Consider the following 12,381-nt stretch of genomic DNA (forward strand, 5'->3'; position numbering starts at 1 on the left):
CTGGCCTGGGCAACACACTCTTTCCACATAACATCAGCTGCTGTGTAGAAGTACGAAATATTTCAGACCAACAACATAAAGTGGCACAGATGGGGATAAAAGACACAAATAACCAAACACCAAGCAGACCAACAAAGCCACAGATCGTTGGGCTTCGACTGAAAAAGAAAGATGAAAAGTGTGGCAGTGGTGAGAATAAGAGTGGTCTCACTGGGGATCAGCAGCACTCCCAGGGTTTCGTTTCTGGTCTCATTGATGTATTTATAGTAATAACAGAATGCTTCTTGCAAAGTTTCGGAGATTCCTGGCTGCCCCAGAGGAATAGGGTGGGGTGTCATGATAGCTACACCTCTGGAAATTTCCAGCTGTGCACAACGCCATTGTTTTCAATGAATACCTAAAGCTGTTCAGGGTTTGAGACAGGTATCTTCAATCTTACCTGGAGCTATCAGGGATTGAAATTGGGGCTTTCTGTATGTACAGCTGATGCTCTACCACTAACCAATCTTATCTAATTTACACTCCTCCCCGCAAAAAAAAAAAAAAGACATGCACCAAAATGAAACTTCTCTTGAAAGGAAGACTTGGTTGTTGTTGTTGCTGTTACTGTTTTTTCAAAAAACAAAAAACCCCACCCCACAAAAACCAATAAATTAGTTTTAACAAAGTGAAATAGTGGAGATCCAGGAATTATTTTAATGTGTCCGTATCACACTGATCACCTGTAATTTGGGCCTTTTGTGCAGTCACAGTCTCCCATTACAAAGACCTGATTGAAGCCCAGGAACTCCCTGTTATATGAATCCATTCAAATCACATTTTAATCTGGCTCTAAGTGACAGTCAAATTTGGTCATTATAATTATATGTCATATAGTGGAGACATATGTCTCCCTTTATAGAGGGCAATGCTGTTTTGATGAACTGTCAGAAGACAATCCTTTCTTTCGAGGGCTGGATCTAGACACATTAAAAAAGCGTTTCAGTTAAACGCACACTAAACTTCATAAAAGGGAATAACATATAAAGCACCTTTTCTTTACAAATGTAGCTGTGTCTAAGGAGTCCTCCATTTGAAAGCTTTCCTGCACACCTGTGGCCAGCCTAATGCCTTAGAATCATAGAATTGTAGAGTTGGAAGGCTCATCTAATCCAACCCGCTGCAATGGAGGAATCTCAGCTATGGCAGATGGCCATCCAACCTCTGACTGATAATGAAAATGAGGTAGGAGAGACCACAATCTCCCAAGGGAGACTGTTGCACTTTAGAACAGTGTGGTGTAGTGGTTAACAGCTGTGGACTCGTAATCTGGTGAACCGGGTTCACATCTCCGCTCCTCCACATGCAGCTGCTGGGTGACCTTGGGCTAGTCACAGTTCTTTGAAGTCTCTCAGCCCCACTCACCTCACAAAGTGTTTGTTGTGGGGGAAGAAGGGAAAGGAGAATGTTAGCCGCTTTGAGACTCCTTCGGGTAGTGATAAAATGGGATATCAAATCCAAACAGCTCTTAATGTCAGAAAGTTTTTGGGATGTTTAGTCGGAATTTCCTTTCTCAACTTGAAGCCATTGGTTTGGGTCCTACCTTTGAGAGCAGGAGAAAACAAATTTGCTTCATCTTTCATGTGACCACCCTAAAACGTTGACTTTCTACAGCTGGGAGATGGATCTTCCAATCAATACCTGTTATACGACAGAGGAACTTGCATTTGGGTGTTTTTTGTGGTACTACATAAATTTAGCAGTAGAGAGAAGTAGGGTTGAACAAAATACTATGCCAATTCTCATATTTCCTGTCAAATACCCTTTCTCACCATTCTACATATTCTGCAAATAGGAAACATAAAGATACAGAATACAGATTCTATATGCCAGAAGAGTTTATTTTGATCATGAATTTCACCAATTCTGGAAAAGAAAACCCAGGAGACCTGAGTCCCTCTTCTTACCACTGGGCTCCTAGTATCTTCTGCCACTACCATGAATGGTGGAATTAATAAAGAGGAGAGCTTTCCTCTCCCCTGTTTACCCTTTGAGGTCAATCTGTCTTGAAGATTTCTCTGGATCGTAGCATTTTGCTTTAACATTCATTAATGCAATATAGCCAAAGCTAAAGTGTTTTCCATCAAGGGCACACATGTCTTCAGATGCACAGCCTTGGAATTTGAGGTCAAAAATATCGTGGTCAACTAGGAAATAAAAAGCATAAGTTTTGCATTAGTTCTTTAATGGGACCTTGTGGGGTGTAGGAATTACTATGGTTATTAAAGTTCAGTGTGCTTGGAACCAGCATACTGTATGATTAATCCAGCAGACACATATATCGCTAGTGCATGCCTTCGGAATCTTACCCTGTGAGTCAAATTAAGCCAAGCAGGCAGCATAATTTGTCCATTTTAACCAAGCAACACTCACTCGCCTTTCACCAACATTGTATTACATCACATTTGTGACGGGTATGTTCACAGCTACAGAAGAAAAACTAGGAGTCTAGGAAATCTCTCTGAATTGTTGCTTGAGAAGCATGGCTTACAGTCACTGCCAGTCATCTGAATCTCCTGTTGAAAGCAATGTTTTCTACCATTGCCAATCAGCCAAGTGACACTGGCAGTAAGCTGTGCTGGCATTGGGATCAAAAACTGCATATTGCAGTTGATCCCTGCAGACTCCACGTTTGGCAGGGATCTTCCTTTTCAGTTTGGCTTGAGTTTTGGATTCCAGTCTACCTGTTAGAATTCTATAAGAACTAGATGGGACAGACTCTTGAGAAAGAAATCAAAGATATAAAGATATAAAATGCAAACAAAGTTAAGTCAGTGCTTTTTTGGCAGTAAGAAAGAGACAGAGAGGAGTGGACTTTCTTGGATGATTGGCAATATTACTCACACACAAGCATACTAAAATAGTCAATGCACTTGGTCTCATAGGCAAGGCAGCTGACATTCCCCTGACTTTGACAATTCTGTGGTGCTCTAGTTCCGACCATGCTGTAGCAGGCTGGACACTGTAGACCATTGGGGGGAAGATCCTCACGAGGTGGAACTACCAAAGCAAAAACCTACAGTTAGCATATTGATAGACCTCATTCCCCACTCTCTTTATTGTTAACATCACTTCACTTTTTTCATGCCTTCTAGTAACTTAATACCATAGCTGGAATTGAACCTCCACATTGTGTCCTACAACTGCCATCAACTTTGCAGATTAGGATTGTCTCTTGATCATCTCTGAATCATCAGGCAAACTATCTGCTGTTTCTAGACTTCCATATCCGAAGGTACTGACAGCTGCTTTCCCTTGGAGGCAATATCTCTCCCTCCCTCTCTCTGTAAGTGCAAGCAAGTACTGGGCAAGATCAGAACCCAAATTGGGCAGTGCTATACCAAGATTTTCCATATTTCTTTCTACTTCTCTGCCTCCAGCACCACCTACTACCTGTATGAAATTTGACTGATGTAAGTAAGGAGCACTAGATTATTCTGCATCCTAAGAGGAGATCATTTACTCTATCCATTCCAGATTCAAAGATCAACTGTAGATACTCTTGGACCCTTGCACACTATGTCTGAATGGACCAAAAAACATAAATGCTCTACTATGCCTGTAACTAGGTGGCTCTTATATAATGGTTTTACAAGCCTTTAAATTTCATAGATGTAGATACTCACGGTGGGGAGGCTCCAAATTGCACAGTTCCGTTCTGCAGCAGATGACCTTTGTCCAGAGAAATTTACCCTCGGCTGCAGTGACGCTATAATCACCTGAGTGACAAAAATTGGGGTCCTCACATTGACGGTAAGTTTCCTCTTGATACCATTGAACTGAAAGGAGCAAAAATAAATAAACCCCAAATCTCCAAAAATTCTAGTTAATTCACTCCAAATGTATTTATTTTTACTCTTCAGTGAGAAATTATGTAATACTGTCTTTAGGCCTGTGACATCCTTATATTTAGTTTAAGTAATAAGTTACCTTCTACCTGAAAGAATGCATCTCCTGATCCAACCTTGTTTCACAAATTCTTTTTGCAAATAAAACTTTTCTTGATTGTTCAACTTCTACCCAAGGCTCTAAATCACTAAATTTTCCCTTACACAAGACCACCCCCTTCCAAGGTAGCCTGTGGTAAATTGTAGACATTCATTTAATTAGCGTACCATGAGGTGTGTCTGCTATATTTAATTGGAGGCAATTAGGGGGGTGAATCCTCTACTTAATTAATTGGTGGTAAGCAGTGGGATCTTCTATATAGGGATTTTGAAGGATAATGGTGTTTGGGTTCATCCTTTGGTTCAAGAACTGTGAATTATAGGCACAGCTCTTCTTAAACTTCAGTTGCTAAAAATCAGTTGGTTCACTTAAGGTAGATGTTCAGGTTTCTAGTGAAGGTAGTATAATGCTTAATAGTTCCTCTCGTTCCTTTACTTAGATATAACAGGTGTTACAGTTCCTCTGGCCATAGATAGACTCCGTGTGGATGTTCAACTCAAATTAGAACCAGTTCTCCCTCTATCATATAATATTGTATCCTAATCACTATCTCCCATCTCAAATCTAGCCCTATCTCTCAACCTGAACCTTATCTAACATCTCAAATCAAGCCCTTTCTAACTACCTCCCCCAGAAACAGGACTGTCATATTTCAAACAGTGAAAATCCAGACAGAAAAGTTGTTGAGCAGTTTTTGGCAAGATCACACACACAAAAAATGATGGTTCTGAGCTATTTTAAGGGGAAATTGGCAAAATCAGCACTTCCGAAATGGGCTGCCATACGTCCAGATTTACCCATACATTTAGCCAATTTCCACCCAGACGCAGCTGATGAATGTGTTATTTCATATATGTCCAGGAAATCCTGGACAAATGGCAACCCTACCAGAAACTGCTCCTTTTATTCTCCCTCCCAAAGTGCTGCTCCACCTCCCTCTGGCTAACTGTTTTGTTAACCAGTCAGAGAGAGGCTCCAGGACTCTGGTGAAATTTCTGAGGGACTGCATCACCAGGCTCTGCTGTCTATTAAACCATAATTTTCTGATTTTTGCTAATCAGTTCTCCAGCAAAACAGTACACAGTACATTCAAAGATGCAAATATTAAGGAAACATGCGTGTAAACAGCAGGTGGTATTCAATGCTAATCCAACTCATTTTGGTTAGTGAGCAAGGCTATTTTACGGCCATTCATTTCAGTTACAGAGGTACCTCGGATTACAGACGCTTCAGGTTACAGACTCTGCTAACCCCAAAATAATACCTTGGATTAAGATCTTTGCTTCAGGATGAAAACAGAAATCGAGTGGTGGCGGCATGGCAGCAGTGGGAGGCCCCATTAGGTAAAGTTGTACCTCAGGTTAAGAACAGTTTCAGGTTTAGAACGGACATCCAGAACAAATTAAGTTCTTAACCCGAGGTACCACTGTATTTACTCAAAACAGTACTTAGCTGAATGCAACTCAGCTATATTAGTTAAAAGAACTGACACACGTATATTGTATTAAGGGAAAATGGTTTACAATCACATTTTTATTAGTCACAACTGCATGAAAATGTTTTATTAGGAGAAAATTGCTCTCAAATGTTGACACATTTTCATGAGTTATTTATTTACTTACTGTGCAAAGCACTATATAAGTTTGGGGGAAATGCGAAAGTAAAAGAAACAAAAATTGACACATTCACCCATTTCTAGTAGAGACTGGAATAAATTTGTCTGTCTGGAAGATACTAGTTGAAAGATGTAGCAGATGAAAAGGGCATCTGATTTCTCAGATGGGGTGAATTTGCACCATTCTGATGATGGAGGAATGATTTGTCTAGGGTGTTATACAGACAGGTTTCCCTCACTTATTGCACAGTTGTCCCAGCCTGCACTTGTTGATCATTGTTGCTGAAGACCCACCAATTGTAGTGGGTCTATAAATTTCTGCTTTTATACCACAGTCTTGTATCTCAGGTTATTATTCCAGGGCATGCAGGCAATGAGAGAAATGGAAGCTGAAACCTAGAGATGCTCAATGTTCAAGGGACCTTTGTGAAGCCAAGAGGCCATATAGCCCTTCCTTGTGTTCTAAAATTACTGGATACTCAGGATAAAAGGAAGATGTATCTGCTTTTGAGACAACAATCCTATTAATCCTTCCAAAATGCACAGTGTATGAAGATGCATGGCTTAGTATCATTGCACTTTGATTTTACTATCCCCCTGCAACAAACTGAAGGGGACCAGGGTCTCTGAGACTGATGACATCACAACACATATCTTCTTTCACAGGTTTTTGATGTAAGAGACTGACTAGACAAGGAGGAATGGTGGGAGGCTACAGCCAGGGACCCCCCCCCCCCGAAACATCAGAGGGGGAAGCCTCTGAGCCAGCAGAATGATGGTGCTATTCAGAAGACAGATCAGAGGTAGAAGGTGGGGGTGGGTGGGCAGGCAGACAGGTTGGAGGCAAAGCAAGTAACAGACTTGAGTCAGAGTGAGGCAACTGAGAAGAAAGAAGCTGACACTTTGACAGACACCCAGCAGGCTGACAGTTCCATGGTATTTCTCTCCCCTCCTCCCCTGTCTCCAAGAACGAGAAGGGTTTTCCATGTAGCAGAACAAAAGGCACAGAGAGCCCCGCCTCAGAGGAGACTGTTGGGAAGACAGCCAGCTGGGGAGGTGCTTTAGGATGAAGCAGAAGGCTCATATCCTCAGCTCTGGCATATGCTTCACTGGGCTAGACCTGCCTATGGAATGCTCTGTTTATGTTTTGTGTAAAGAATCAGTTTTGCTACTCAACTCCATGACTGGTGTCTCTATGCCTGCTGTCAGGGACTGGCTAGATGACAAGGAGTGGTGAAAACTGTCTGACGAAGGGCTCCCCGGGGGATGTACAGAGGAAGAGGATTTGGAGCCCAGACTTAGCAGCTTTACCACAGAGCCCCCCCCCCCCCAATAGTATTTCTGTTGACAGCCTGCACACTCCCAGAACATGGGATTTGATACACATAACAGTGCAGAGAACCAGGCAAAGATAGAGAGGGTCTCTTGGGACTCACTGTAGATGGAGGGAGGGTCCTGACACAGAGGGAATGGAGAGAAGTGGGAGGTGCAAGACAGTCTCAGCAACTGCTTGGTATAGTGTGTATTTTGGTGTCTCTCTGTGTTTTCTGTTCTGATTTTTTAATAAAAGACTAACTGCAAGGTATCTGGTGCTGCCTTGTCTCTCTCTGAGCTGTGGATAAACCGTGCTATGTGTCAGCTCCCTTGATACTTGGAATAATGCAGGAAGGAGAAGTAGGGTTCTAGGACAACCATCTGTTTTCTTTGTACAACCTAATCTGGACCATCTGGTGCAGCAGCAAGAAGAGAAAAAAGCTACAGCTGCCACAAATGATGCCTGCATTGAATTTGTAATAATTTAATTAACTTAATTAACTTACTGCCTCACCTTATGATGGAAGTCTAACCAAAATCAAACCAGAGTTCATGCCAGCCCTAGTCTGATGCATGCCAGGATCTCTATGCTGAAACTGAAATGTGATGGAAAGAGACAACCAATGTTGGAGTAAATTCATGAGACAGAGGATGGCTGCTATGTGTCAGGTTAGGACATGAGGTGCCAGGGTTCAAATCTCCACTCAGTCATTAAGCTGACGTTCAACCCTCACTGCCTCTCAGCCTAACCTACCTCACAAGGTTAAATGCATGGGGGAAGTGTTAAGTATAGTGGTTTAATTCACACAGAAATGAAAAAATATGTATGTATGAAAATGGAAAATGACTAAACATGTATTGGTGACACTGAGCATTTCTAAAGGACTCTGAGCTCTTTGCATGATTAACTAACTGATTATTGTTCTCGGTTAGCTAACATGTCAGCGTTGTAAACCTGAGGTCATGAGAGAGGTACTGGGTTGAAATCCCCATTTCAAAAAGAGTTGCCTTTGAGTCTTTGCCTCTGTGGAGTGAAGATGCAAATAGAGTCATCTCTCTAAAAGCTACAGACAAAACAATGTATGTAAATGACTCTCCTGAAGGGAGAACAAACAGCCTTTGGACAGAAAAGCAGGCTGGAGAAAGAGAAAGTGACCTTTGCTTATAGGTCAGTTTGGATTATTTCATATTTTATAAGAAGCTGAGCCTGTGCTGGACAGCACAATATATTACATGGATATTTTTGATGTTTTAATTCTGTTTTGAATAAAGTTCTCCCAGTAAAAGTTTAAACAATATTTCATAAACAACATTTCATTTTCAAAGGAGTCAGTTCTTTTGATTCCAGTCACTTCAAACTGTGCAATATTTGATATCTGTAACAGGAAGAACCATGTACACCATCTTGTGCTTTTTGGAGAAAAGGTGGGATATAAATGCAATAAATAAATAATAAATAATACTAATTTACACATGAAAGTCATTCCTTGGGGTGACCAAAAGTAAGTGAGAAGATTTCACTCACGTATATTGCTCTGCATAACACCAGAGGAGCAGATTCCATAAGACCTACAGACACGACGTGGATATTTAACGACGTCACAAGCGTCATTGCCACGTGGCAAACGACAATTGGAACATTTCAGAGATGTCACTGCATAAAGGAGACAGAGGTTGCTGCAGGAGATTTCTTGACATGGTAATGAAGTTAGTGGTACAGTCTGGCTATATAAAACACATAAACCCTGTATGCAAATATAAAATATATTTCAGATTTATTCTTTGAAATAGTGAAGTCAAATGCATGTTAATCATCCAACTCCTGTTTTCCTAACTAGTCAAAGTACTATAATGTAGGAGAAGATGTCCTTCTTCCTAAGGAGGTGGCATGCAAGAGGGTAGATGTGTGTTAAACTGGAAGGCTATAACTTTTTTTTATTAATGATTGGGTGTCATATTTATCCAAGGCAATTTCCCCTTCTCCAGTAATTAGGAAAAGAGAGATCTCTCTCTTGATGAGTGCCAATGATTTTATGTTTTGAACATAAATTTAATAATAAATACATACATAGATAAAATTAATAAATTAAATAATATATTAAATAATAAACAAAAAGTGAACAAATTTAGAGCACCTCTTTTTTTCTTAATGAGTCCTGAAAAAACTCTTGGAGGTGTACAGTACATATTGTAAATAAGAAAGCCTAGACCAAGAACACAATACACAGAACACTCTCCTGAAAGTGTCAATGAAAGTTAAACACAGAAAATCATAGGGGTACACAAATTCTCTATGGCATTGAAATCTGAGTATCTGAGTCAAGCTCCATTAAAGTTTTTGAAACTGTGTAGAATAAAAAAAGAAGAAGCTATACTCTCTACCATCAAGAATATCAGCAGTTTTTATCCAGGTGGAGCGGAATGTGCTCAATTAAAGTATATATTTTTAAAATTGCTACTATTCCAATGTAGCATTTCCATGCCTTGTGCTATATGGAATTGAATATCAGTATGTTTTAAACTACCTCTAGTTTCTCTGAACTGAGCTCTGCATTGCCCTTGAATAAGTGTCAAGAAAAGGGGATGCAACTAATTAGAAACACCAAAGTTTTCCCTTGGTATCCACTCCTAAGAATAGAGTATTCTAGTGCAAGTTATCTGGTCAAATGCTTGCCACTTTCCTTAACAAATGCCACTATTGAACTGCCAATTTCCAAGGGATGCCCAACACAGCCTTCAGTGACTGCTACAACAGACAGACCTTGTATTGGTGATCAGCCTCAGGTAGAAGACATCACTCATTATCTCTTAGCCTGCTCCTTATATAGAGACCCAAGAGACTGCTTTCTGAAACCTTTATTGGCACAAGCATGTAGGTATATCAAAGCAGAAATGGTTTGGTCTATTTTATGAAACAATAATAGCATTGTAACACAGAGAGTGGCACTCTATGCATTGAAGGGGGTTCCTTCAAACTTTAAAATTCTATGATCCCCCCCCCATTATTCTCATCTCCTGTCCCCATTCTCATTCCCTCACAAGGAGCAAGGCTTTTCAGTGTCTTCTAAAAAGGATAAAAATAATCCATTTTACTGGTTCCTACTTACCTGGAGAAAGCAGGGCGAAGAGGAGGCAGGTGCTCAGATGTTCTTTCATCATTTTAGAAAAATAAGGAGACTCAAGAACATGGATGGACCAGTCAAGAGGACTGATGGAGGCAGAGGCTTACTTAGAGATATTTATAGGCCAAGGATTCATACTACAGTCAAAGTGTGTGAAAAATGGTTCAGTGAAGTCTGGCAATGGGACCTGTGTATTTGTTAAGAGAACAAAGAGAGACATGTTGAAATTCAAAACTCAGTGTTGAAATTAATTGAATGATTCATCTTTGATTTAATTAGCTGAATTATTCATCTTTGATTTCATTAGTTGTTTCAAGGCAGTTGACAGAATTATTTTTCTATAAAATTACGTTACAGTTAAAATGGTAACGACACCAAAAAAAAAGAAAGAAAGAAAGAAAGAAAGAAAGAAAGAAAGAAAGAAAGAAAGAAAGAAAGAAAGAAGAATCTGGGAACAAAAATGACAAGTGCAAAGCCTATATGGCAATCTCTCTCTCCTAGTCAAGTGCACCTGGCAATGTGCAAAGAGCAACTGAGGAAGACATTTTTGGTTCCGCTGCAGATTAACCCAAGTCATTAGTGCAGCCAAGCTGTGGGATGAGCCAATGGCAGTAAAGCAGTCAGCTGGGGTTTAGGGATGTAAGGTTGAGGTAAAAAGTAAGCCTGTGTAAGTGGAAGTAAGAGACCATGATATTCCATGTGTGATATGTTGTGATATCATTTATTACTGCCTACCAAGGAATTATTATTATTTTTTTGGAAAGTTGCATAATCTTCCATCATGTACCGTTATTTTAAAGCCAATTTTAAAATCCATTAATAGTGTAGCCTCTGCTTTGAGAAACGGAGTCAGGGGGGTTGCGGCAGACACAATGCTTCTGCACCCTGTGCCTTTGCCTACCCTCGCATTCCATGAGGAAGTGAGTGTCAGACCTCAGGGCAAACCAAGGATGAAAGACCATTCCTCTCAAGCCCAGAGAGGAATTCAGAGAATGGTTTAACCCCCAACATTCTCATTATCTTTATCTGCTTCTCCCTGCAATGTTGAGGGAGGCATCCATTCCTGCTGCAGAGCAGAATTGGAAGCCATCCTTGGACATATCTAGGTAGGCTGCTGTGGATGCAGACCCAATCCAAAAAGAATTGATCCCAATGTCCCTTAGACAGACTCTCTCTATGATAAACTAGCATGACAAAAACGTATCATAAATTCTTGGCCTTGCAGCACCACCCAGCATGAAAAATGTAAACCACTAACTCCTGCAACTCTCATGAAGTAACCTTGAACACTGCTTGACTGAATCCAACTCTATACTTAGCAAAGTTCATGCTGCACTAGGCCCCTCTGTCTTTTCCTTTCCCAGAGGAACCATCAGTTCCTCTACCATATCACTAAATTCCTGTGTCAGGTGTGAACATGAGAACACCAGCCTGCCTCAGCAGGGCATATAAAGAGGATGTCATCCAGATAGTAGACCACATCTGCCAAACCTGTCCACTTCTTGACAGTTCAATTAAAAAACAACTGAAGCATTCAAAAGTACGTTTGGAGCACAATTCAAAGTGTTCGTGCTGACCTTTAAAGCCCCCATCATTCAGCCTGGACACTGAGGTCCAGTACTGAGGGCCTTTTGGCGGTTCCCTCATTGCAAGAAGTGAGGTTACAGGGAACCAGGCAGAAGGCCTTCTCGGCAGTGGACCATACCCTGTGGAACGCTCTCCCGATGGATGTCAAGGAAATAAACAACTATCTTACTTTTAAAGGACACCTGAAGGCAGCCCTGTTTTGGGAAGTTTTTAATGTTTAATGCTGTATTATGTTTTTAATATTTGGTTGGAAGCCACCCAGAGCGGCTGGGGAAACCCGGCCAGATGGGCTGGATATAAATAAATTATTATTATTATTATTATTATTATTATTATTATTATTATTATTAAAGCTGCACATGAAATAGAGCAACCCATAGGCAACATCTTCAGTGCCAACACCATCCATATCCCCCACATCTCGCTATTTAACCCCCCCAAAAAAGGTCTGTTTCCTTTGTTGACATCTGAGCTTATTGGGAATCTCTTCAAAGAAAGCATCCAAGGAGCATTTCTTATCATGATATGAAGTATAGGTAGAAACACACCACATCTTTCAAAAAAGGCTGCAGTCCAGAGCACACAGCATTATGAACTAGGTAGCCATCTGGCATCAGCGACGGAGCAAGCCGATTGGGTGCCTGGGGTGGCACGCATGCCCAGCACCTAAGGGTAGAGCCAACTGCCCGTGGGGGCGGGGACAGCCCAGGCAGGATTGCTCCATGGTGCCTCCGAGGAGTCTGCCTGCCCTCTCCC

At 41.0% G+C, this 12,381-nt stretch overlaps 1 protein-coding gene across 3 annotated transcripts in view; it reads right to left on the bottom strand.

Annotated features, from left to right (window-relative positions):
- Window positions 1-1,875: 1,875 nt before the first annotated feature.
- Window positions 1,876-12,381, bottom strand: part of LOC310851697 (phospholipase A2 inhibitor gamma subunit B-like) — a 223,610-nt gene continuing 213,104 nt past the window's right edge. For all 3 annotated transcript variants that reach the window (XM_083754340.1, XM_083754341.1, XM_083754339.1), the window contains 5 exons: window positions 10,024-10,225; window positions 8,442-8,570; window positions 3,666-3,818; window positions 2,884-3,039; window positions 1,876-2,186 (listed from right to left, as the gene is read on the bottom strand). In XM_083754340.1, coding sequence (XP_083610466.1) covers window positions 2,023-2,186; window positions 2,884-3,039; window positions 3,666-3,818; window positions 8,442-8,570; window positions 10,024-10,075 — 654 coding nt within the window. In that variant the 5' untranslated portion in view covers window positions 10,076-10,225 and the 3' untranslated portion in view covers window positions 1,876-2,022. The remainder of the gene's footprint in view (window positions 2,187-2,883; window positions 3,040-3,665; window positions 3,819-8,441; window positions 8,571-10,023; window positions 10,226-12,381) is intronic.

Source organism: Podarcis gaigeae (assembly GCF_964106915.1).
Source record: "Podarcis gaigeae genome assembly, chromosome: 8".
Classification (NCBI taxonomy): Eukaryota; Metazoa; Chordata; class Lepidosauria; order Squamata; family Lacertidae; genus Podarcis; species Podarcis gaigeae.